At 40.6% G+C, this 25,709-nt stretch overlaps 1 protein-coding gene across 1 annotated transcript in view; it reads right to left on the reverse strand.

The window, feature by feature from the left end:
* Nucleotides 1-19,739, reverse strand: part of PCMTD1 (protein-L-isoaspartate (D-aspartate) O-methyltransferase domain containing 1) — a 40,615-nt gene extending 20,876 nt beyond the window's left edge. The window contains exons 1-2 of the mRNA XM_063168627.1: nt 19,620-19,739; nt 2,089-2,516 (exon numbers count right to left, since the gene is read on the reverse strand). Coding sequence (XP_063024697.1) covers nt 2,089-2,395 — 307 coding nt within the window. The 5' untranslated portion in view covers nt 2,396-2,516; nt 19,620-19,739. The remainder of the gene's footprint in view (nt 1-2,088; nt 2,517-19,619) is intronic.
* Between the last annotated feature and the right edge of the window lie 5,970 nt (nt 19,740-25,709).

Raw genomic sequence — 25,709 nt, forward strand, 5'->3', positions numbered from 1 at the left:
TGACACTGCCAATGTGGCAGAAACATTACTCACTACATTGTCAAATGGAAAGATACTCAACTACTGTCAAAACCCACATGGTTCCGTTCCTCACTGCAGTGTACGCTGAAACAGGTTTGAAAAAAAAAAGTGAGCTTTTAAAAACGAGTATGGTTTAGTTGTCAGAAAATGACATCTGTTTGTTTTTCTTCGCTAAAGCAACTGTTCCTTGGTTTAAAAAAAACACTTAAGTATATTTATTATATGTAACTAGTTTTATCAGAAGGAATACAGTAAGAAAATAAAGACATAAACTGCATTTATACCTTCGATGCCTCAGCCTAGAAGCCAAAACACATTACAACACTAAGACTTTGGTGACAGGATACAGCATTCCAAAACATGGAAAGTCTGCTTCTCTAAGCAGCTAGGCAGTTGTGGCTCCAGGCTGCTCACCTGAGCTGCCTTTTCGGGAACATCTGCAGGGTAAGTGTGCTCCTCAGGGGCTGTCAGACAACCTCACCCGATGGAGAAGACAAGTCTTTTCCTGTTTAATTCCCTCAACTCCGCATATACTATTCTGAAGGATAGCAATTCTGCTTAATACACAGAGGCCAAACCCAGGAGTGTTCCATCAGCCATACAAAATTGGTTTAAGTACAGAGATACAAATGCAGCATACAGAATCAAGTGAAATAAACATAAATTTTTTTTTTTTTTAAAACATATGAGTTAAGAAAGAATAATGAAGTAACAAAGCTTTCCACAAGACAGTAATAAACATGCACCATTAGTCATTACCCTGAAGAAACATTTTCGAGAAAAAAATGCTGCAATATTTACTAATTGTTTAAATACTGCACTTAAAATATTACAATCCAATTAAAAATATCTACTCTCAATTAGAAACATCCCCAAACAGAGAAAAGCAACACTCTACGAGAGTAGACAGCTTTACCTTATTTTTACCTGTGAATGACCATAATTCCTGTTTCCACAAAACAGTTTTTATTTATTAGTATCAGTAACTCTTATATTTATTAGTATTAATTAGAACAAAAGATACTGCAGATACCAACAAATGATGTTTGTTATGCACTATTAGCCATAATTTCTTCCTTCCAATAAATAAATGACAGAAAGTAACTAATTAATTGAAAATGAACAAACTGACTCCTGACACCTTAGTTTTATATATAAATTAATGTAAGCAAAATCTGTATATTAGCTGTCACCAAGATTTCTACAACCAAGGAAAAGTTGCATGCAGTATGGTCAAGAAAATGGTATCTACAAAAAATACACATCAAAATAACTACTGCTGTTTTATGTAATAAAACAATTTGTAAAAAAAAATTAGTTGTTGGTGCATGTGCTCTGTAATCTAAATGCTGGGCATGAGGACATTTAATGCATTTTTCTCTCTGGGTTTTGAAATTTAATTTAGGCAACAATATTTAGTTCCATCTTTTTTCATATAGGAAATGTATTTGAAAACAAGAAAAAACACAGTGCTAGTGTGTTAAAATTCTATTGAAAACCTACACACCTGATTAAACATTCTCATCAGTGTACATCCCAAAATTTTCTCACTAAGACACTGATTAAATGTATTTTAAAATAACTGTTTCCATACTGACACAGATTTATTTTTCAGTTAAGTTTCTTAAAGAGAAATAAATTAACCTTTACAATTTAGATTTTCCCTTCCATAAACTGAAGATCAGAACAGTAACCTATAGCAAAGGCACAAATAGAGTGCAAATGCAGATGAAAATTTTAGGCTTCAAAAATTGTTCCACTCTGCCTTTCCCTTTTAAACAAAAATAAGGACTGCTCCTTTCAAATGAGCATTTTAAACTACAGAATGCAGGAAGAATTGCCTCTTCCAAAACATCCAAGAAATGTCACCAAATTAGAGCGCCAGTGAACTGCTTGTAGATAACAAACTATTTTAACAACATATCTCAAAGAGCCAGCCTTATGTATGTTACTGTCATTGTTAAAGAAGTAAAAGTAAGGTTTTACAGGGCTTGCATAATCTTCTAAAGTATTCAAACCCACTATATTTAAATAAAAACTTTCAGGTTACCTAATATTAATAATTACCTAATATTAATCCCACCATTGTACTCAAGTATCCGGTTCCACTACCCAGATTTAGAAAAGACAATCCGGGCTGAAGTTTCAGTGCTTCCATGACTTCAGAATAAATGCAAGGTGCTGACAAGTGTATATTTCCATGCTTCCAGGCCAAGTCTTTGTAAGCATTGTCCCTGTACCCTTCCAGATAATAATCACCACGATCAATAGCTCGGAAGGCTTGCTCCACACTCTCGGTACGAATGTACTGAGCTTCTTTCAAGTTATCAATTAAGTCATCGTTGTCTTCTCCAGCACTCACAGCTCCTCCCATGCTGAACTTCTGTGGTAATTCAATTAGTTTGCAAAATACATTAGGAGCAGAGTTTTCCCAAAAGTGTATGTTTGTAATGGAGTCTCAGCTGTTTTTCAGAAGGACATCACAAGTGAATTTCCTGCAAAACAAAGAAATTAACAACTATTAGCAAACAATGCAATATTGTTAGTAGTGGATAACTTTATGAAGCAGAACTAAGATGCAGGACAGCTAGTACTCAATCAAAATTCTGCCTCTCAGATTTTTAACTCAAAGCTTAGAAACATGGGCTTTATACGTCAGCAGGGGCTGTCTACATTATGCAAACCCTTATGCTGCGTTGCTTGCTAGACACTGCAAACCCTACAGTGCTAAGAACCCTTCACCCATGTCACACATTTGAGGGGGCACCTACAGGACAGAACTGCCTTTGGGTGAGCTCTAGTCCCATCCTGAGAGCCAAGTGTCCAACAGCAGCTTGAGCGTGTACCAACTTAGCTAATTCTGAAAGGAACTTGGTTTCCATGTGCCAAGATCACCCCATGGGGGAAACAAAGCCCAGGAAGGGATGATGTCTCAGAGATGCTTTTCAGATGTTCACTTTGGAGCTGAAACAGAATACTAGTGCAGATACAATGGCACACTGCTCTCTTCTGGAATCAAAACAAAAGAAAAAGCCCTCCAAGTATCTGAGCCCCTCCTAATGCCTGCCATATTCACTAGAGGAATAAAAACTCCTTAAGTACCTGGAAATTTTTAACAGCTTGCCAGCTCATAAGTGTAATTCTACACAGCACACTGCAATAAGTCATATTCACTTCAAAATAATTCCTTCAGATCTGTATTTTATCTGCAGTTATTTCATTATGAATTACTAAACTCAAAATCCAGATACTAAGATTTTTAATGTTGCATGAATTACCAGTAAAATAGCAACAGAGACTAGGAGACAGGAGAATAGGAAGTTTAATGCATCACTTCTAGATGAATAGAGTACACAGTGAATAATGCTGATAACACACTGAAGTTTTAGCTGTTGCTCAGTAGTGTTTACCAAAAGCCAAGAAGTACTTTTTTCATTTCCTACACTCTGCTGCAGTGCACAGGCACACAAAACCAGGAGGGAGCACGGCCAGGACAGCTGACCTGAAATGGCCAAAGGGATATTCTATACCATAGCGTGTCATGACCAGTATATAAACTGGGGGGAGTGGAATATTGAGGGCTATTAAAGCTCTGGTCAATCAGAGGTGAAATGATGACTGATGTTCACCATTCAGCTGTGTGCTTCCCTCCGAAGCAAAACTAATTCCCACTAACATTCTGGAATGCAAAGAGGTAAAAAGTCATCACATGCAATTATCCAGCAAAAAAACATTTTGATTAAAGCAGAAAAAACAGATGTTGGAATACCCTAGTGCTCCACAGCAGAGTAAGCAGGCCTGTGCATGTTCAACTGCACAGGAATATTTATTTCTGCTTGTGGAAAAAACTACAGGACAACTTGGACAGAAAATGTGAAACCTAAGAGATTTTTTTAACTGTGGGTAATAAAAATATTCCACCCCTATTTGTCTGCACTTGCACCACACCTGAAGGTTTAATGAACCAAATTATGATACTTCAGTTAAATAATCTGCAGTGACTAAAGCAATCGTTTTTGCCATATTTCACACTAAAAAGTTCATTATTATCTTGAGACATGTTTGGAAATAAATTTAACTAAAGCCACAAAGTTAAGAACTGAGTTTTGTAAAGACTAAATTCAGCTGCTACGTTTGAGAAATGGGAATGCTGCTTTCAGCTCTTCCAGCTGGGTGCACCCACCACCTCGCACCAGCAGATGGAGAACTCAGCTAGCCATCAGCACTGCGCCAGCAAACGCGCAGAGCACGCCGATGGGAAAACCTAAAGCTTTAGCATTTCCATCAACAAGCGTCTTCACTGCTGTCACATACCATTTAGATCCTGTAAATAACATTTTTCTAATTTTCAATACACATGACACAGCAACAGACTTTTTTTAGGTATTTGGTAATTTGTATTCCTGGCATTATATGATGGCTCAAGTTATTGCAGTATCACAAGACTTTCTACTGATGACACCCACCAAGTGCCTCAGCTTCAATAATGATTCTCACACAAAATCTCGAAGCCAAGAACAGAAAAAGTGTGATTGACAGCATGACATTGAGGGAAGTAGGGGAGAAAGAGAAATGGAGTCTCCTCTCAAGAATGAGACACAGCAAACCAGCATGGCTATTTGGCAGTGCAGTTGAAGGCTATATATCATTCTGGACACACTGTCCCCATCTGAAGAAGGTGACATTAAGCAGATGACAGTGAAGGTGTTTAGGCCAGACACCCAGCCTAGGTATCTTGGTTTGGTTTGCATTCCTTACCTACAGTGTTCTACTCTGCACTCTCCAAGTAAGCAAAAATGCTGCTCAATGGAAAGTATTGTTGCTCAAAACCAAAAAATGCTCTAGGAAGTGAAAGAAATACACCTTTTCACAAGAAGTGGCCTCTTGTGCTGCAGAGAAATACTTTTTGATAGTTTACTTTCCCCAAAGCTTTTAAACACACAAAAGAAAACATCTCAGAAGCCATTTTAGCACAGCTGGAAAAAAAGGGCAAGTTAGTCAAATCTTCCTTGTGACAGCTGACCTAGGACAAGATAAAAACAGCAGAGCATACTAGGATAAAACTTTCTACACAGCTGAATGCTCATCAAAAACATCCTGTGAAGCTCCCTGATATTAAAACTGAAACACATGCAGTTCACAAAGAGCACAAGCAGCATTCTGATGCTTATTACACCAAAAGCTATAGCAACTTCACAAGAAATATGAAGGTTTGTCCAGTTAACAAAATGCAGCTATTGCTTTTAGCCTCAGGCATCTCTGGAACACACAACCGAATAGAAATTACAGTGTAGGAGTTATAATTTCAATATAGTCTTGATAAAAAATTAACTTAGTAAAGCCAACTGTAATTAAAGCAATCTTCATTTTCCATTCCATACTACTCATAATTTATTTTAAGAAGCTGGAACCCTATCTTGAAGTTTCTTATATTCACAATAAAAATGAAATGGAAACATACTTTGCAATTTCTCTAACAATCCACATAATTGTGTAACACCACCACCTCTGACCTGTTTCTGACCTAACTTGTAACCAATTTCAGTGAAATACATTAAATAATTTCTGGGTGTTTTATTGACATTTTTCCTTTTTTTTAAATATTGTCACATTGATTGAACATGTATTTTTTGGCTATGTAGCTAAGAAGAGATGACAATCGGAGTGCATTTTTATTCTTCACTATTTTATAAGATATGCAAAACTCTTAGCTGAAAGGTTAGTAATGAGGTATAAGGTTAGCCAAGTTTTTTACCAGCTTTTAAAGGGACACAAGTTTTGCATGTTTCAGAATTTCTACAAATGTATTTGCACTTCAAATTAATTTCCTGGGCCACTAAGGACTTGCACACTTTCTTAAAGACAGTTTAAATACCATGCTCCAAGGTATCCAGTTAATTTGCCAGACAAAACCTCATTGACACTGCTAAATCCATATAATTCCAAGTATCTTAAAATTAACTATCTTGTAATACTGACACAGCCTGACTCCATATAGACAACTACAATACATGCTACTTGAGCTGACTTACTTGATCCTTGCTTTGTTTCAAAGAAAACAGAATAACAAAAAAAATAAATGGAATCAGCTATATTTGAAGTCTCCTCCTCACAACTAACACAATTTTCACTAACACATCATCTTGGAGAAAGATGACACTGAATCAGGAATGTGATACATTACTTTAAACTCATACATAGAATACAACCTTGCTTTGTGAACTCTCCCTCTTTCCTGTCAGAGGGAGAAGACAGCAGTAAGTCACTGAGCAGCACATTAATATTAGAATTCAGCTGTCCAGTTTCCCAAAAAGGAATATTCTGCGACTGGCAACAGAAAGGAATTAACCACGAATGCACACACAGGCCTGAAATACTTCAATCAAGTTAACAGTTTCAGTTTACTCATAGAAAAAATCAGCAACATTGCTCTAATCAGCAGAGATTTAAAGTTCCCTGGGCTACTAATCAAGTATCAGGCCTACTCCTTTCTGTCCAGACTCAATACATAATACCCTAGCAGCAGTTATGAACTCAAGATCCTGTTTTGCCTGTCCTCATTCCATCCAATAACTCCTACAACCACAGGACTCCACTTTAAGTTTAGCTTCCCTTTTTCTCCCAAGTATAATAGTGACTCACACAAGGAAATTCAACCTCAAACTGCAGAGCGGAGCTTAGGATTTCAGCAGGAGTTTTCAAACAAACAGTATGATTGATTATGATCTGAAAGGAAAAGAATAAATCTAATATTACTTTCAACCAGCGAAGACTGGAGAAAACCAAAATATGAAGTATGTGCTGGCAGTAACTGTAGTAGGTGACTACAAAATTAAGAATAAAATGTGGGACACAGAGGTATTTTACAATGAAGTCTTCATAAACATTTTTTAAAAAACTTTTACACCTATACTTGCTACTAAACTGATACTAAAGACAGCAAAAGGTTTAAGTGCTTTGGAAATCCAACTATTAGAACCTTCTCTTCCACAGCTATTTGTTTTGTCACTCCAAGCAGCTATGAAAGAAGAAAACCTATTGTTTTTTAGGGTATGTGATGCTACTTGGTGCATTAAGGAAAACTCTACAGAGAACACTGCACACTTTGAAGTCTATACTCAAGACTAATCTTACTTAAAAACATTCAATCCCAAACTGCTGCTCAGTGGGTCACTGCAAGAAACTCTTCAAGTCAAACAGAAACAAGTACAAAACCAAGTAGAGTCAGCTGTGCAGTGCACTCCACAGAGCATACTTCAAGGTTCTTTGCAATATGGCAATGGAACAAAAAATAAACCACAGGATTAGCGTTAAGTCAAATGAATGTAAACAGCTACAACTACTGACTTAACCTGAATTGCATTGACCTACTTGGGCAGAAAATGTTTGTCAAGTCTGATGTAAGCTTAAGCCCTGATCTTCCTGTTTGAGCTTCCAACAGCTGTTTGTACAAGATTCCAGGTATGTGCCTGCTTTCACTCTTCCTCCACCTACAGTCACCTGAACACACTGAACAGCAGACATGGTACTGCATTTCTCTCAAAAGAGGTTCTGAAACTTATGGAACTCCTCAAATGTATGAGCAGTGACAAGCACATAAGCACATGATCAAATTAATTTAACCTTGGCAGCTACACAAGGGCATAATTTTGGAGTAACTTGCTGAGTAGCTACTGAACTCTTTTTTTTTTAATATTAAGACAGTTCACAGGAACTTGAGTAAAAAAAAACCAAAGTAACAGAATTTTGTTAGTTGTTTTTGTGTTTGTTTCATTGTTTTTCGCTCTTCTTTGAACTAGGAGACATTCCTTTCCTGGTCTATACTGTCTCTTGTACTTGATTTGTTCTTCTCGTCTGAAATTCCATCTACCCTCTTCACACCGTACCAATAGTATGAATGCAGAAATGAACATTTTTCTATACATGCCAGACCTGTTCTCGGGTATGCTGATAAAGGCTTGAAAATTCAGTACCTTTTATTACAAAGCAAAGCAAACAATTCTACATACTTTCTGGACTAAAATTTTAATGTTCAACTTAACCCCACATCCTGACTTAGCTCTCCTTATTGCTTAAAATCTGGCAACCAAAAACTCTTTGCAAAGCTAAGCCTCTCAGGCTTCAGGAGCAGTTTCTTCTTCAAATATGGACTTCAAATTCTAATTCAAATATAGACAACAGGTTGTACATATACCTTTATGACTGAATGAACACTAGCTCTGCCCTCTGTACTGTACAGTGTACCATCAATTGCAGACTTCAAAATAATTAATACTGATTCTCTACCCACAGCAGTCCAAAACAATTCCTGTTGCTTAGCTGTAAGACAATGCACCAAAATGCTCTTGTCTCTGGGGAGCCTAAGATGACTTAATAACCTTTTAAAGTTCCACTGAAGATCTAAGCAAAAGAGAGCAGTTTAATCCAATGTTTAATACGCAGAAAGATCCCCTACACTGCCTCTGATCCCAGTGTCTGTGACAGAACCTGGCAGCCCTCTCCTAGCACAATTTGTAAAGGTCTCAACTCCTGAGAGGTGTGCCTACAGCTCTGTCTATTCCCAGGCCACAACTATTTTTAGTTTGTCCAGTACCACCGAGCCAAAAAGCTTTATCACAGGCTGGTTGGGAGAAAGAGGAAAGATGAAAAGCTTCTCTTGAGGGCCTAACAGACCCACAGAAACAGGAGGTAGCAGGTAATAGCAGTTTGATCACTGCCTAAAATATCAGGACTTCACTAGAGAGATGAACTGATGATGATACATACAAATGCCTGATATTCACTGAGCCTGTCTCATGCACCTGTTTTGCATATCAGAAACTGCTGTCTGTGCACATATTTCACAAATTAGTGAGCTACAGAGTGACCAGGCTGCAAAACTCATTGCCACAATACACAGCTTTGTAGAAGGATATTTAACAGAGTATTCATTTCAAGCAGGTTCATATAAGCTATAATAGGCAAATGTTAAGAATCAGAAGAGCTGTAGATTGATGTGTAAAAAGAACTGGTTCTGGTACATCTAATTCTGTTTGGCCTGAAAGGGCAAAGGCATAAAAGTGACACAACATTTCTGCAAATATTAATATTGTGATCACTTTCCATCTAAGACACCTTGATATATATATATATCTATATAAAGAACAATAGTGAGAGAATCAACATTTTTAAAACAAAACTTGTTTCTTTTCATAAAAGATGGTTAATATTTTAGTTTGGTTGACCAGAACATAAAAATTATTCTCCTTGGAGTAGTCATCAGAAAGTCCGTAGTAAGAACTGGGGGGTGGGGAAGGAGAATCCTCTTTTACAATGAAATACAAAGCACATTTTGTACAGGAAAGGAAACGTATTTTCCTAACCTTTTACCATAAAAGTTACAGTTCTTAAGCAGATCAAGTCACACTTCATATAACTTTGACTAGGCAAAATGTGGCCCATGACAAAATTTTCACTATTTCAGCCAGTACTAAAGTTCAAAAACTTACTGCACATAAACATTTCAAGTTATTTAAATAACTCACTTCTAGCAGCAACAGAACAACATACGCCTGTTGCCTTTAGCAAAAGAAAACAGAAATGAGGTCAAGTGTAAAAATAGAAGATAGTTGCATTCCTGACACTTGAAACCTCATCTTGGAGCTATGCATTTACTTCAGTCTCCACAAAGAAAAAAAACCAGGCCCAATTAAAAACAGAAATATCAATCGTCTTTACCAACCTCCAAAGGAAACTAAAATTTTTTGGTTTCTAATCTTCAGAAATGTATCTAAAAGCTTCAAAATAGCACACCATAGTCACAGCATAAACAACTTAAATACTGTATTACCATGAAGTTTACTTCCACAGCCTGAGAATCTAAACTTTTATTGATTATTTACTATCCTCTTCTTATGAGATGCTAAGCAAATACAATTTAAGGAAAAAATATATCCCAATTCTTCTGTGCTTAATTCTTAAAAGAGCACAGTGCAGTACAACAGTATCTTTTGAGAAGTTGTTTTATTAGTTAGTCCTGTGATTCTCAAGAGCGAAGAATGAGTAAAACCTACTCCTGTTTCCTGCTTCTCCTCCTCAGAACCACAGAACAAAATTCTTTCCCTGCAATCTTCCAGAAGCATCACACTGGAATCACCATTTTTTTTCAAATGTAACTTGTTCACTAACACTTGCACACTGAGTTAGTGTTTTATCTTGTCAAAGAAAGCAACAGATATCTACCCCACCTTCTTCTTTTTAATTCGCAAATCCTGCATATCCAAAAGCTTTAGACTTTAAGGATCCATATCATAATTTGTCTAAGTCTCCACACATACCATAAATCCATACACAGCACAACCTATAATGATGTGACTTTATCCATAAATCTCTACCACTTAGGACTTTCAACGCTTACTTTATATAAAACAGAGATCAACTTCCCTAACGAAAAGAAAGTGATGATTTATTCAAACTTCCAAAACACACTCATTAAGTACAAACTAAATCTATATTAAAATTCTACTGAAGTCTTTAGTCATCCAGGAAAAAAAATCAACACTTTTCTTTAAAATGTAAAAGGTTACAGCATTAAGATTGTGATCAAAATCTGTTTCACACAGGTTCATGCAAATATTTTATTATTCTGCCTACTTTGAGGTAATGTTTCAAAGCACTGCTTTTGTAACAGTATCATTTTAATTTACACCTCTGTGGCCAGTCAGTACCTTCCACTTTAAATTTTCCACAGGGCTTGCAAATGATTAAACAGATTATCTGCCTGCACATATCATAGTTAACTTCGTTGGGTTATGTGACAGAAAGCTGTTCTGCACACAAAAGAGCAGGGGGGGATTTACAAGTGGGGGAAACATGTGAATACCCTGATCCAGCCTACCATCACCTCTCTCCACATTCCCACTACTACCATGCCTCTCCAAGGCATTTCCCAGATCCAAAGGTGTGACTTTTACAGAGCTACAAAAGCAGCTCTGTAAAAGCTCCCATGGAGTGCAGGGGAAAGGGATTTGGGGATGGCACAAGTCCTGTGAGTGGATGCTTGGGAGAGGAACCAGAGGTGGGGAAAGGGAAAAATCCCAGTGACTAGGGGAGAAACAAGCATGGGAAAGCCACAGCTATATGACAAGAAGGATGGATCATCTGTCAGCAGGCTGCAGGTCAGTATGGGTGTGCAGCTATGCCCTGCCTCTCCTGTCGGACTGCCAATCCCCTTTTGCAACTCTATCTTGGGCCTCTGCTTGGTGCCCATGTGCACCTACAAGACGTGGAGTCAGACCACAGGTAACAAGGGCTGGTGAGTCTGCAGTGGCAGCCAAGCAGGGCGTGAGCTTCTGCAGGTCCAGGTGCAATCACACCGAGTACCAAGCTGGACTGGCCAGCAAAGCAGGGAGAATGGCCTTGGGACTGGGATGGGACACACCGGCCGAGTGAGACATATGGAGGAACAAAGAGGGATCCAAGGTGAGCTGCTGGAGAATCTGTGGTGTTTGGGATTTGCAGCTAAACACGTGCATGTGCGTAAGAGGCAATGGGGCATAAACAGACCGAAGAGTTCCAGGGTAGAATGAGTGCCTAAACCCAGTAACTGGAAAGATCTGTAATACATACACACATCTATGTTTGCACACATTCAGCGTGACCATCCAGAAAGAGTAACAGGATGAGGCCACTGGTGCTGTTTGTGCCGTCTCCTTGCCTTACTGCCATCTCCTGTGTTGGTGTGGTGGCAAATTATAGACACAGATGCTGAATACATCTGTTTGTTTGCTACTGAGAATACGTGCTCAGCCTCACAACTCACTGCACCTGAGGCATGGACACCTAAACTAAAAACTAGAAATACTTAAGCAAAACTCCTTAGAGCCCTTCTTTAAAAGCACAAACCAAAATATAAACACATTATAATTTTGAAAATGTTTCTGAATTACTGGTTTTCTTTTTCTTCAGGTATGAATCAAGTACTACTGTAAATGTGGCTCCAAAGTTACAATTTACTTACAGCACCAACAATGGCAGATGTCATCTGGGAAGGATTTGAAGCATTTGTGAAGGCTCCAGTAATCATTCCAAGATATTCATGCAAACTCTTCAGCAAGAAATGGTAGTTGAGAACCTTTTATCATTGCCTATATAGCAGCTGTGCACTTGTACAGTTCACTATAACCATCATTCCCACAATCTTACTGTACCAGTTTTTTTGCAGTCATGCAAAGCACATGGTTTTCACCTTACATAAGTGTAGTTTACAGATACAACACAAGAGGTTGCTACGCTCACACAACCTGATGTAGTTATATCATGGACAACTTTAATTTATCCAGAGCATGCCAGAATGGAGAAGGCAAATTTTACGCTGACTTTTTCTGACAACTGAATTACTTCAGAAAACATCACAGAATCTCAGGAAACTTGGCAGTAATGAGTCTTAGTCATGATGAATGCATAATTAACTGAAGCAAATAACAAGAGACTAAGGCCTATGGGATTTTATAATACTGCAGATGTCAGCTCAGCAGAAGTCAAAGAAACTCAACAGCTTGACTTTTCTGTGTCTTTCCAATTTCACTGACCTTCTGACCGCCAAATTTAGTGTTTCTTGAAGGAAGAACACAGCAAAGCTAAACAAACTGGACTACATGGAATGAAAGGAAAACCACAGCTCATTCTCAAAAGGGTAGAGGAAACAGTTTTGAAAATAAAGAGCAGGATCACATGCCCAGCAGAAGAAGAGCCAGCAAAACCCCACCCACTGAATCCAACAAGAACTACAGCAGTAAACAAGAATTTCATGGGTCTCAGGCAAAGATTTTCAAATGAAAATCAAATCCTGTAATGGCAAACTGATGTACCAGCAGAAATACAGCATTTCTGATTACTTTAAGTTATTTATATTAGCCATTTATCAAAATTAAGCATCTCCTTTAGCAACTGCTTTGGAGTTCAGTCTTTCAGCAATGCTGACTTGCATTCATTTCAGTCATACCTATCAAGCAAAAACAATAGTTCTGAAAATATGATTAAGAGGATAGTGGCTCCCACAATCATTTCTTTTTTTAACTTTAATATACAGACCATGATATAACAGCACAGTCATCCTGACTGCGATGAATAGCATTACTTGGCTTTTTCTTTTATATGTCAAGAAAACCACATGGTAATTCCCAAATATCTGCTATAAACACTTGCTATAGAAATAAAAAAAAATCTCAAAATAGTAATCACATCTCATTTTCTGCCAACCACATGGTCCTAATTCCTCTTTTAATGTTAAAACAACTACTTATAGGAATCGAGCCTTTCATCTGGGATGGGGATGCCACAGGCATATCAACTGCCAACTCTGATTCACTAGCTGACTATTACTATAAACAATTCCAATTACTATCCCTTCACATGCAAAAACCCCACATTGATACAGAAATCTCCTTTTGGAGAAGCAGATTTGTCTTTTTTAAATATGAACAAATAATTAGGACATGTCACCTCTGAGATGATCTCTTTGAAATCTAGTTACCTTTCATTCCTGAAGACAACTAATAATCAATTATATTTGTTTTACTTGAAGAATGGTACCAATACATGCTTTTAATAGTCACATTCCTTTTGTGTCTACAATATTACTGCATACTGCCTTTCACTACATCTTAAACTAGTATTTTAGAACAACTCTGATTTGACTCTAACTTTTACCATTAAATCTAAAATGACATTTGTAGACATCAGCTGGAAAAAAAAAAATCTTCCCAGTGACAGATGCCTCCTGGAGGAACATTATCCAGTATTACACAGTTGTCACTGTTCATCCTGAAAATAGTTTTCAAGATTGCTTAATTTGCCATTAGAAATATGCACCTATCACTTAAAACTTTAACAAGCCAGTTGTTAAAAAAAAGGAAGAAATAATTATGATTACTGACAGCTTTAGTAAGACTTATCTGTTTAGAAATCATGCAAAGAAAAGGTTCTGTAATAAAAACAGCAAGCTTCTGGTACTTGTGAGGTGAGTGCTCTAACACAGACTCTAGTGCTATTTTAGGTGCTCATGCTAACTGCTGGCTACTTGGCCGGTGCTACAGCAACAATTAGTGCTAAACAACAAAACAGAAAACTCTTCTGGCCACATCCTGCCCTTGCTTCTCTGCAACTAAGTCAGAGGAGCTGCTCTTTCCGTGTCACTTAAGACTGCTTTGAAAGGAACCCAACAGTTAGAACGGAAAAAGCAACCAGATAAAAGACATTATTGGCCAAAAGGGACCAGAAGAGCAAACCTGGAGACACTGACTTGCAACCAGTCTGTCATCACCAGGCTCTAAAAACATTCAGAACAGAGATCCTGTTTACAGTCTCTACACCACTACAGAATTGGTTGGTTGTCCACATATTCTCTGTTTATGTGTCTCTAAACACACACCATCTCCAGTAAAGCACACATGGCATCAACCAAGACAAGGACTCTCTTCTCTAACTGCTGAGCTATCTCTAATTCAGATTTTTCCTGCCATCTTTTTTTTTTTGTTTGTTTTTAATATTTCAAGTAAATCCTCTCATATCTAACAGCTCCATGCTGACAACTCTGATGCCCTGCAGCACCTCCATATAAATGTCTTTCATTCAGGATTAAGAACATGTCACTATCAAACCACTCAATGAAAGCCTGTTACCTTTTAAACCTGATTTTAAGGTTTTGTTGTCAAATTCTGAATTGTTTCCTCCAAACAAGTTTTTCAACATTAATTCCAGTTGTACTCTTTTGCACCCTAGAAACACAGCAAATCCAACTCTGCTTCGCAACTGTATGCTGAGCAAACACTACTGTGAGAAAATCAAGTGAAATGCTATACTTGAGAGGCATTCCAAACCTCACCAGTTATGTAACCTTAACAACACTCACAGTATCTTAAACCTCCAATTGCATGCAACTCATAGAGCTCAATACTCTGCACTTGTAAAAGCAAGATATTTACATCCTGTCTTCACTAAACAAAACAAAGCCAGAGGTTCAAAACTAGTGTTCATAAAATGCATTTTCAAAGCAGCCAGCTCCAAGTATTTTTCTGCCTCAAGACAGCCCCTCTAAGAAGAGAACTTCCACAGGAATTCCCCACTCAAGAACTTCACTGTATGAGAATACATCAGAACCTGCAGTCTGTGAGTTCCCATGGTGAGTCCTGATGTCACACCTAACCTCCTTCAGGGCTGTGGAGTTTGTCTTCCTTTGCTTATTTTAAGTGTTCTGTAATGACCTCTAAACCACTGCCTTTTCCTCACAATAAAGGACAATTCATACTTTTGTGCTTCAATTTAAAGAACTGATAAAATTAATTGAGAAATATGTGACATACCAATTGCAGTCACAATGTATAAGTGATAAAGACCCTACAAGTGTTCTTCAGACCTGTTTCCAACCCTATAGGTTCCAATATTATTCTTCTTTCCAAAAATAAGTTTCTTTGGACTAACTGCTATTTTTAAAGACAATTTTACTTCAGGTTTACTTTTACTTCTTACTTTCAACATTTCCAATAAGCTTCTGATCAGAAGTAGATTCAGCAAGAATCCACACACATACATTCCATCAGTACTCCAAGCTCCTTGAAGTTAACATCACTGTCAACTTTGCAAGACTTTCTCTGAAACATGAAGTAGGCATGACATACCAGGACAAAAAGGACAGAAAACCAACACTCTTCTTCTGAATGCCAGCCAGCTATCTTTCAGTTCTACAAATATTATATTCAGCATCCTGAGCTGCTATAAATTTTATCCTTTCTTCAAGGACCAGAAGTCCAGCCCAAATTTCTTAAGTAACACAGCAGCAGAAACTGCTTTAAGTGCTTGCATGAAGGAGGCCTGAAGGCTTTCATTAACATCCAGTGCACACAAATAAGGCCCAAAGGAATTGGAACACAGTAGTTATTTCCTGATGCTCTCATGTAATTATACCCATAATATTTGATATAACTACCACACTTCAGCCCCTATAACTCCGTAAATGATGAAGCAGAACAGTGTGAACACAGTTCTGCAAATCAGATACATTAAAAGAGTACTCCATCCAAAAAATCCACACTTGTTGGAGAGGATGAAGTATGCAGATCAACTTCCAACCCTACTGGAAGATTCCTGGAGTGCCTTAGGCCAGTCACATACCTGATTATTCATTTGCAAAACATAATTGCATCTACATTCTACCCACTTTTGCTCTGAGGAGTTTACATTCTAAGTAGGTAAAACAAATGAGATTATATAAACGATGTCTGCATTCAAGAGTGCCAAGTGCTGGAGACTTCAAGGCACTTTTCTTACACAGAGAGCTAATTAATCATCAGCTCCAGAACATCACTTTCAGTTCAGCAGGGTAGAATAGCAGATCTCTTGTGACATTCCTACTGAAAATGGGAACAAAGCAGGAAATGACAAGAACAGGTACATGTAAAGACACCTCTCATCCAGAAAAAATGACTGTATTCTCAGGTGTTTCTCTCCATGCACCTTTAAGACTGGCATGAGCATTACCATAATGCTTAGTATTTCAGAATTGCTTTTAATGTATTTGTTCTGGGGAACTTTTGATACACCCAACATAAACCTTTCTGAGACACTGCATGGGGAAATTTTATTGCCTGGCTCTAAAGGCAAAAACAAGAATGATGCACTACAATGTGTTGCAGTAGGAATTCTGTGCCAATGTCTTCCAAGTTTGCCTTAAGACTTACACCTGCACTGCTATCACGCCTAAGAAGCCTACCTTCAGCTTCAGAATGGACACTTCCATCTCAAAGTGCTTCAAGTTTACAGAAACACAGCCAAGTGACTGCTCTGGTACAGTCCACCACAGTCATGGAAACTACAACACATGCCTGACACTGAGGTCCTATTTTTAAGTCTCCTATTAGGCAGGAGCCTCTTCAAAAGGAGCTGCAGGTTGCAGCAGTCACTGACAGGCACACATAAGGCAACCAATAAAAACCACCAAACTGCCACGATTATGATTATGAAAATGGCAAGATTTCATAATTTATCATTTTTGAAATAGAATACTGCAAAATTGAAACTGGTCAGTCACATATCTAAAGCAAATAATGCCACAGATTAGACTAAGCAAATCCAGAAAGAAGGCCAATTAGAGAGGCAGGGAGATTTTTACAAAAATTCTGGAGTGAAGATCAGAGATGATGCAGGGAAGGAACCTAACCCAGCACAGACACAGTGATAAAATTTGACCATCCAGGACTACATCCAGTATTACATACTTTTTTCTGTTTCTGTGATTTCATTATATTCTCCTCACTGCAGACCTCCCAACAACATCCAATTGTATTTCCTAGCACTTCTGAGGGACACTGACTGTTGTAAAGAACATCTGGCTAAGTGTCCATCTCCAAAGCCCTTATTGTGGCTCTCTGACCTCACTCACATACTTCTAACATTCCTATCGTTATATTTATTCACCCAGAGTCAGTTAAAATACCAATCGATCTGTCACATTTTTTTCCACCTACAAATCCAAAATACTTTTCAAACTCTCCCAACAAATCAGGCAGGAGTTCTGCAGAAGACAGCTCCATTTATCCAAGCCTGATCCTTTCCAGAGATCTTCTGCCCAGAGTAAGGTAATGGTCCTGTTGAGGGAAAAAAGCGTATAGCACATTATAATTCATTTGCAAGCAGAATGGATTAAGGTTACAAAGACCTTCTCACCACACATTATTGTAATTTACTAACTCTAAGCACTGGATTTTTTGTGCCTTCCATCCAGAAAAGCATGCTCTGTAACACAGAGGTCACATGGTCAAGAGGAATTGGGTATCTTCATTAATTTGCTGAAGTGCTGACTAGCCTTATTCTGGGTATTTTTTGTGTGGGTCTCAACATTTGCTGCACTTTATGAGAAGAAACCTTACATTCTTGCTAAAGCCTGCAGTTCAACTCTGCTTGATCTATTACTTGACAGAAGTAAAAAAAAAAATACCCCCTAGGAGAACACCAACTATGTTGGCACTGGCAAATACTGCAAGGACACCAGCATTTTCCACACTCTGGAGCAGTTTAGCACTTTCATAAAGGTTTTCTTTTTAAACAGACAGCCCCTCACCCTTCCACCTTAGGTGTTTGTTCTCATTTTTGCTTTTGTTGGTTTTTGGTGGTTTGTTTAGTTTTTTTTTTGTTTTGTTTTTGTTTTGTTTTGTTTTTGTTTTTTATGACAGAGCTGCATAAAGCAGGCCCAGGCTGCTGACCGAGTATCAAATAAATGCCAAGATTCCTTCTCCCTCGGCCCCCCCTTCTCTTCCTGCAACTTCAGAGCGAGCCGCGGACAGCTGCCGAGGCCGGGGGAGGAGGGCGCACGGAGGGCAGAGCCGACCCGCACGGGCGCTGCGGAGGCGGCCCGAGGTTCGGGCCCCAGAGGAATCCCATTAACACCGCCGCAGACCGCAGCTCGGCTCCAGACGTGACCCCGGGACGCCTCCTCCAGCTGATAACAACAAAGAAAACAGACGGGAGGAGGAGGTGGCAGCCCCGGAGCCAGTTCCTGCTCCTCCCCTTAGTCTTCTCCCAGCCAAAACAGAGACCACAATATAAACAGAGACAAAATGTGCGTTTATGGCAAAGAGGGGGGGCAGCGGCAGCCCGCTCCTCTTCCTCCGGCGGCTGCCGCCAGGAATGCTCACCGACCGACTCACCCTGGACTGCGAGCGAAAAGCGAAGTTATCGCGCATTTCACACACTTTATTTATGTAAACAAAGTATCTTACGCATACTGCAGCCGCACCACCTCCTCCACTCCCAAAAAGAGAAATACCCTGCATTAGCCCACGGGTTTTTATTGAAACAAAACAAAATATTGTCTCACGCACCCTTCAACGATGCCTCGGCCTGGAAGACGCAGTCCCCACAAACCCACGAGGTTGTTAAGACTCGACAGTGAAAAAAAGAAACAAAACAAACAAACCAAGCCCAAAGAAATCCCCCAAGCAGCAGGCTTCCCTTCTCACTGCATTTCCTCAAAGGCGCAAAGCAAACGCACAGCCGTCACAGGGGGGAGGCAGGGCGCTGAGCCGCAGCGGGGGACAAGCGCTGCCCTCACCTTGCCTGCACCACCAGCCCCCCGCCGGCATGCCGGGGCTGGAACCTTCTCTCTTGTCCCCGTCCTCTCACAGCTCCCAGGCCCACGGCAGCTACACCAACCACCTCTCCTCCCCCCAGCTCGTTTTGGGCCAGAGATTATTCATTACGCAGACGCCGCGAGGGGTGGCAAGGGTCGGGCAAAGGAGGAAGAGAAGAAGGGGCTGCCGAGGGCGTACGCACACAGTCGGTCCTGTCCCTCCCTAGGGCGAGCCCTCGCCCTGTCCCGGCTGCACGAAAACATCGCCTCCCCCTCATCCCCCTTCCCCCGCGCCTGCGTGCGGGGCCCGCGGACAATGGGGAGCGGAGCGCCCGGGCAGCCAGCGAAGGGCAGGGGCCGCAGGGCAGGGGCTGGAGGGCCGCAATCTCCCCTCCCCCGCGGCAACCCACCGTCCCGGCCGCCCGACGGGGCCTCCGCGCCGCACAGCGCCGCCGGAGCGCAGTTCTGCCCACCCCCCACAGTGCGGGACACTCACCCGTTCCGCAGCGGACCCCGGACCCTGCGCTGGGCGGCACCGGCGAGACCCGCCTGAGGGGTGGGGGCGAGAATCGCAGGCAGGAGAGCGCTCCGGCAGGCCGCGGGCAAACGGCCGAGCGAGGGAGGGCGGCGCTGGCGGCCGCGGGCCGGGGGTGCGCGGGTCGGTTCGGCGGCCGGTGCCGGTGCGAGGGACGGGACGGGACGGGACGGGACGGGGGAGGCGGGGCCCGACAGCTGAGAGGATGTAAACAGAGCGTCACGTGACCCCGCCCCCCGCGCGCGGGGCCGCCGGGCGGGGCGAGGCGAGGGCGAGCGCTGCGCCGCTCCGAGCCCGGCCCTGATTGGCCGCTCGTCCCCCTCGCTACAGCCAATGGGCAGCCGGCGCTCGCGGCGCTCGTCACCAGTCGCCCTGGGGTCGCTGGGGGCCCGCACGCTGCCTTCCCCCCATCCCCGTCTCCCGTGTGCCCGTCCCCTTCCCCGCCGGCCGGGCAGCGCTGCCGGCAATCCCGTGTGCCCGTCCCCCTTCCCCGCCGGCCGGGCAGCGCTGCCGGCAATCCCGTGTGCCCTCCTCGCCGGCCGGGCAGCGCCGCCGGCATTTCTGTGTGCTCTCCCCGCCGGCCGGGCAGCGCTGCCGGCAATCCCGTGTGCTCTCCCCGGCCCTCTGGCCTCCCGTGGGCTGCCGAGGAGGGAAAGCAGCACCGTGTTGTCGTGCGGAAGGGCCGAGCGGCGACGGCAGCGCGGGTGGGCGCTGGGGGTCAAGCAGCCGTGGCGGAGGCCCGGATTTAAAATCGTGCGCAAGGTGCCCCCGGTGCCCGTAGGAAAGAGCTCCGCTTTGCGTTCTCATCTTCCTCTGCGGGACCCTTCCGAAGGGCCTCTCGCAAGGGGGCCAGAAGGTTCCCCCCACGTCTCGAGAGAAGGGCATTCGGGCTGTGTTGTCGATAGTTTTAAAAACAACAGGAAGTAAGAAAGATCGCGGGGAACGCTCAGAGAAATCATTCGCCATGTCAGAAATCGTCTAAAGGGGGGCTGTGTAGATGCTAAAAAGGTCTAGAAGGGATGCTGCATGAAAAACAGCTGAGGTCATTTGGCTTGCTCTGCCTGGAGAAGAGACCTGGGGGGAGACCTCACAGCAGGCAGCAGCTTCCCTGGGAAGTGGAGGGGAGCGCTTGATTTCTTCCTGGTGACCAGCAAAGGGCCTGTGGGATTGGCATGGACATGTTGTGGTAGCTTTGGCTGGGTATAAGGAAAAGATTCTTCACCCTGAGGGTTGTTGAGGACTGGCATAGACTCCACAGAGAAGTGGTTAGGGCACCAAGTCTGACGTAAATGTTTGGACAACACTCTCAATCCCATGGTGTGATTCTTGGTGTGGCCCTTTCCAGGGCCAGGAGTTTGACTTTGGTAATCTTTGTGTAACCCTTTCAACTCAGGGTATTCTATGATTCCATGAATTTGGGAAAAGACGGACTACCATGGAAGGAACAAGACATGAAAAAGTGGGAAGTCAAGGAAGCCTGAGGCCCCAGTGCAGACTTGAAGCCCAAGGTGATGAAGAGTGTTGGATCATTCTGAGCCCTGGTCCCAAGTGATGTTTCTGAGGCATTGTCTCATGTTTGATTTGGTTAGGAGGAATGATGTGGGATTTGGAGAGTCAGTGGAGAAAGTAGGCTTGGCTGGTGTTTGGGAAAATTAAGATTTACACAGGTGTCAGGACTTGTAGTAACTTGGCTAATCTGTTTTTGTTGTGGAAAGAAATGAGAAAAGCCTGAGGTCAGTATCAGAAGAGGGATGACTTCAGGAACACTAAGTTCATGTTCACCAAACAATCGGGCAAAAGGTGTATTATTTAAGGATTTCAGGCTAATGGATGTGAAAACCTGAAGTTGAGTGGGTGTTATAATAAAACTAATCTAGATAACTTGTAGACATTTACAATGATAATTTAATCTAGAGTGTTGTAAGCGCTGAGTGCTTTGTGAAATGCAGCCGAAAGGCACAAAGATTTGAGCTTTAGCCCAAGTTTGAGTAGTGGTGGAACAGGATTTCTAACTAAAAGTCCTGAGAATTGAAGGACTTTTAGGATTAGGATTAGTTAATAGCCGGAGCACACAATGGTTGTAGATGGCAACAGCTGAGGATAACTGGAAGAAAAGGGGGAGAGTTTGTGTTAGGCCAGGACTCAGAAAGAAATGTCTCCTGTCAGTTGGACTGAGTGATTCAAATAGTGCTACAAATTGCCACCCTATTAGTGATCCAACTGATGGCTCCTTCAATGAGAAATAAAAGGGAGAATAAACACATAAAGTCAGTTTTTACATTGAAATCTGCTTTGCATCATTGCATCAGTAAACAAATAATTTTTGCTGGCTTTGTGTATTGTAAGTTTGTTTATATTAGGAATTTTTAGTTAGATGTAATAAGTGTGTATAATTCCCTGCCTATTGTATGTGTGATGGTTTCCTCCTCTTTCCATTACATCCTAGATATTCTTGTGCCTGAGCAGCATGTAGGCATTACCTGTCAGACGAGGTGAACTTGATGAGTATTCAGTCAGGACAGAAGTTATGGCCATGTTTTGCTCATTCACTTTTAAGAGAATTTTTCAGATAGCTTTTTTCCTCTGTAAATTACCATGGTTGAACTATTTTTTCCATTTGCAGTGAAGGTGGACATAAAGTTAGGAAGGCCATTCTGCCATCTTCTTTCAGAGCTGAAAAGAAGCTGCAGCATTCTGGTCTAGCAGAAAATTTTACTCAAGCATGTATAGTTCTCCAAATGTGTTTCAGCTCCTGTCCATCCATTATCAAAAAAGAAGTAAGGTGTGTGTTTTCTGATGCAGCAGGTAACTTTTGCATCTTGGGTGTGAAAGATATTTATTATCTCATTTTAAATTTGAGATGCACATCATTTGGGCAAAATTTGTTTTCATTTGAATCTAAGTTAATAGTCTCAAAAAAACCTAAAGCATTATGTGACAGGCCCATCAAAGCTCTGTACAAGCTTGCTAAGTTCAAAACCCTCATTTCCCACTTTCTACCTGAATGAAATTGAAATAACAAAACCCACTTCTTAACTGAAGCACAGTGAACATCCTTTCATCCTCATAAAACACTGAGTTAGGCTAAAGTGCCCCTCAACTTCATTATTCTGTGCAAGTTTGGGATGGTTTTATTGTATCTGCAGATTTAAGCATAATTTACTTTTTCAGTATTTTGTCCTGCTGCTTTGTTATTTTTTCATGATCATGCAGATAAAGTCTGAACTGTGTGGAAGTCTCCAGTGACTCTTCATTCTGTGCTTCTGGTGAAGGTTATAACATTCAGATATCTGATAGCAAGTACTCAAGACTGCAATTTTTTAGATAAATTTGAAATTTGCTACCGGTGTCATTAAGGTTAAGTATTTAGACTTAACTGTTACTATAATGAACAGAAAATTGGATATACACAGCAATTTATAATGAAAACTGTTTCAAATAAAGATCATGTCACAAATACTGACTAGGCATATTATTAGGCATATTTAATTTTTTATTTATGTAGAAAAAAGTTGTCCTTTAGACATATTGGCTTTCCTAACTATGGCAATAGTTTAAAAGTGGAGTCGTGCAAATTACATTCCCTCAATGCAATCTTGTTGGCATAAAGCTAATAAATAATGCATCATTTGCACTGCTTATATTTTTTACACATCTCTAAATAATGGAAACCATTTATATATCATTGCATTTAAGGTACTTTGATTTGAATCAGTTTCAGTTCTATGTTCTGTTATTCAATAAGCATTTTAAAATATTTTCAAATGCTACAGAAAACATACAAATCAAGTATTAAAGTGTTTTTCTTTAACATGTCTTTTTAGACATATATGTCATTTTCTTAATCTAATAAAGCTTAAATTTGCAAAATTTTTGGTGGAGCTTAAGCTGATACTTTTTCAAATATTTTTTTTATGTTCTGCAATGAAATCTAATTTTAATAAAGTTGTAACAGTATAATGTATGTAGGATTTCTTAAGGCTTGGATTATTCCTACCAAGTAAAGGACTTTACTTTGTTATTTAGCTCTGGAAAGTCAATGCAAGGATAAGGATATTAGAGACTTACACTTTAGCTGTATTTGTAATTAGTTATTTCACACTGTTGTGCATACATTTGTATGTTGACACAGCTTTTTAGAAAATATTTATAACTCACTGTCATTTTGAAGCAACTGTTTTCTGATTATTTCTGATTGCTTTTTTTCCTAATTCATTTTGCATGTAATTTTTTTCTCTAGTTTCCACAATCTTGTTAGATTTCCTTTCCCCAGACAAATTTCATTCTGTACTTTTGTTTCACCTTTAATTACCAAGCATTTTAAAATTGTTGTTGATTTCTTATATCTATTTAATATACTCTCTCATATTGGTAACTTCCTGACACTTACCTTTCATCCACTGAGCTCTATCTTTGTCTTTTTTTTTTTTTTTCTTTTGATTGCCTTCTTTCTTTTCCCTTATTTTTCATAGATTTTCTTTCCTGACAGACTTTGACTGGTTGGTTTTACAGATGTAGAACAAAAAAGATGTACTACAGAAGGAGCAGCTCCAGTTTTCAGACGTTGTCCTCAGCTCTCAACAACAGATACCACTTCTGGCAACTGGATACAGTGAGCACATACCTCATGCTGTGTCACACATTCCATTGGCGTGGCTTGTTTCAGGAAGAGGCCCTGAAATGGAGACCTGGTGCAGTGGCTTCCCCTGTCCTGCAGCCTTGGTCTTCCTGCATTACTCTGTTGTCTCAGAGAGTAAAAGTACTGTGTTAATAAAAACAACACAAGTAATGCAAAGGAAAAAAAAAAAAAAAAAAGTAAATAACTTCTGGAAAGCAGTTTAATTTGTCCTGAATTTTTGGCCTACCTTTCATATATTTAACATGTTCTATTTTTGTATTCTTCGCTCCTAAATGTTTGAATGTACCTTCTGTGGCTCTCATCTGTACCCCAGCAGTCATCGTGCCATTTCCAGAGGTTTGTGGTAAGTGATGTTTCAGTTCTCAGGAACAGAAGTGGGTCATCCCCCAGAGAGTGCCCAAGCTGAGTCCCTTCATGTGGCATGTAGAACCTGAGCACACCCACAGCTAAGCTGTAATGGACTGCTCAGGTGTAGCCTGCAGTCCCCAGGAGTGGCCAGACACCAGCCTGGCAAACCATCATCCACAGGCTGTTATGTGGGCCTCTGGAGCCAGCAGCTGTGCAGCTGAGGTGTGGCCTGGCTCTGAAAGCAGTTTAGTCACATTCGTACAATGTTGCTTTGACAGGTGAGACTTGAAAGATTTCACCTGTAAAACTGGTAAGATCTACATACGCAGTGTATAGGGTGTCTGCATCTTTGACCTTGTTAATCTGCAGTTTGGATAAACAAACCCAGCATTACTGTCTTGGATAAAAGTAGGTGTATGCTAATCAAGTTTTAGATAATTGCAAGGTTTTCCAAAGCTCCAGAGCTAGGTGATTGAAAAGAGGGCCTTAAAAGGAGTAATTCAACCTTTATTACAGGCCTTGTCTATGTGCCAGATTCCTTCATTGAGTATTCCTACTGGTCTTTAAGACTTGCCATTTATTTCTTTGAGATCTGCACATCCTTTTTCCTCTCTAGCCCCCTTCAGAGAGGCAGCTTGTTATTGTAACTTGCTAAGGCATTTTGAGGTTTTAGGGATGGAGATTTTCATTGCTGTAAATTTTGATATGCCCTCTTTGCAAATATGAACTGCATTAAGCAACTGTACAATGTTTTTAATGCTGTGCATCACAGTCGTATTCCTCTGAATCACTCCAAATAAAATGCATTGAGGTTTGAGTTACATATATTTATTTGGGATGCCTGTAACCTTACTTGTGCATCCCACCTCTCACACCCCATTGAAGTATTCACAACTTTTATCAACTTTGTGAAAAGAAATGTCATACAATGGTAGCAAAACCATCTTCTTTTGATGCTCTGAGTAGGCAGGAATAGCAGTGATAACCTTAAAAAGTGATGTGCTTGCATACCACTGGTTAGGATAGTGTGTGAGGCTTTTTTTCCTTGCCATAAACTGTTCTGC

This window comes from Melospiza melodia, chromosome 1 (genome assembly GCF_035770615.1).
Source record: "Melospiza melodia melodia isolate bMelMel2 chromosome 1, bMelMel2.pri, whole genome shotgun sequence".
Lineage (NCBI taxonomy): Eukaryota > Metazoa > Chordata > Aves > Passeriformes > Passerellidae > Melospiza > Melospiza melodia.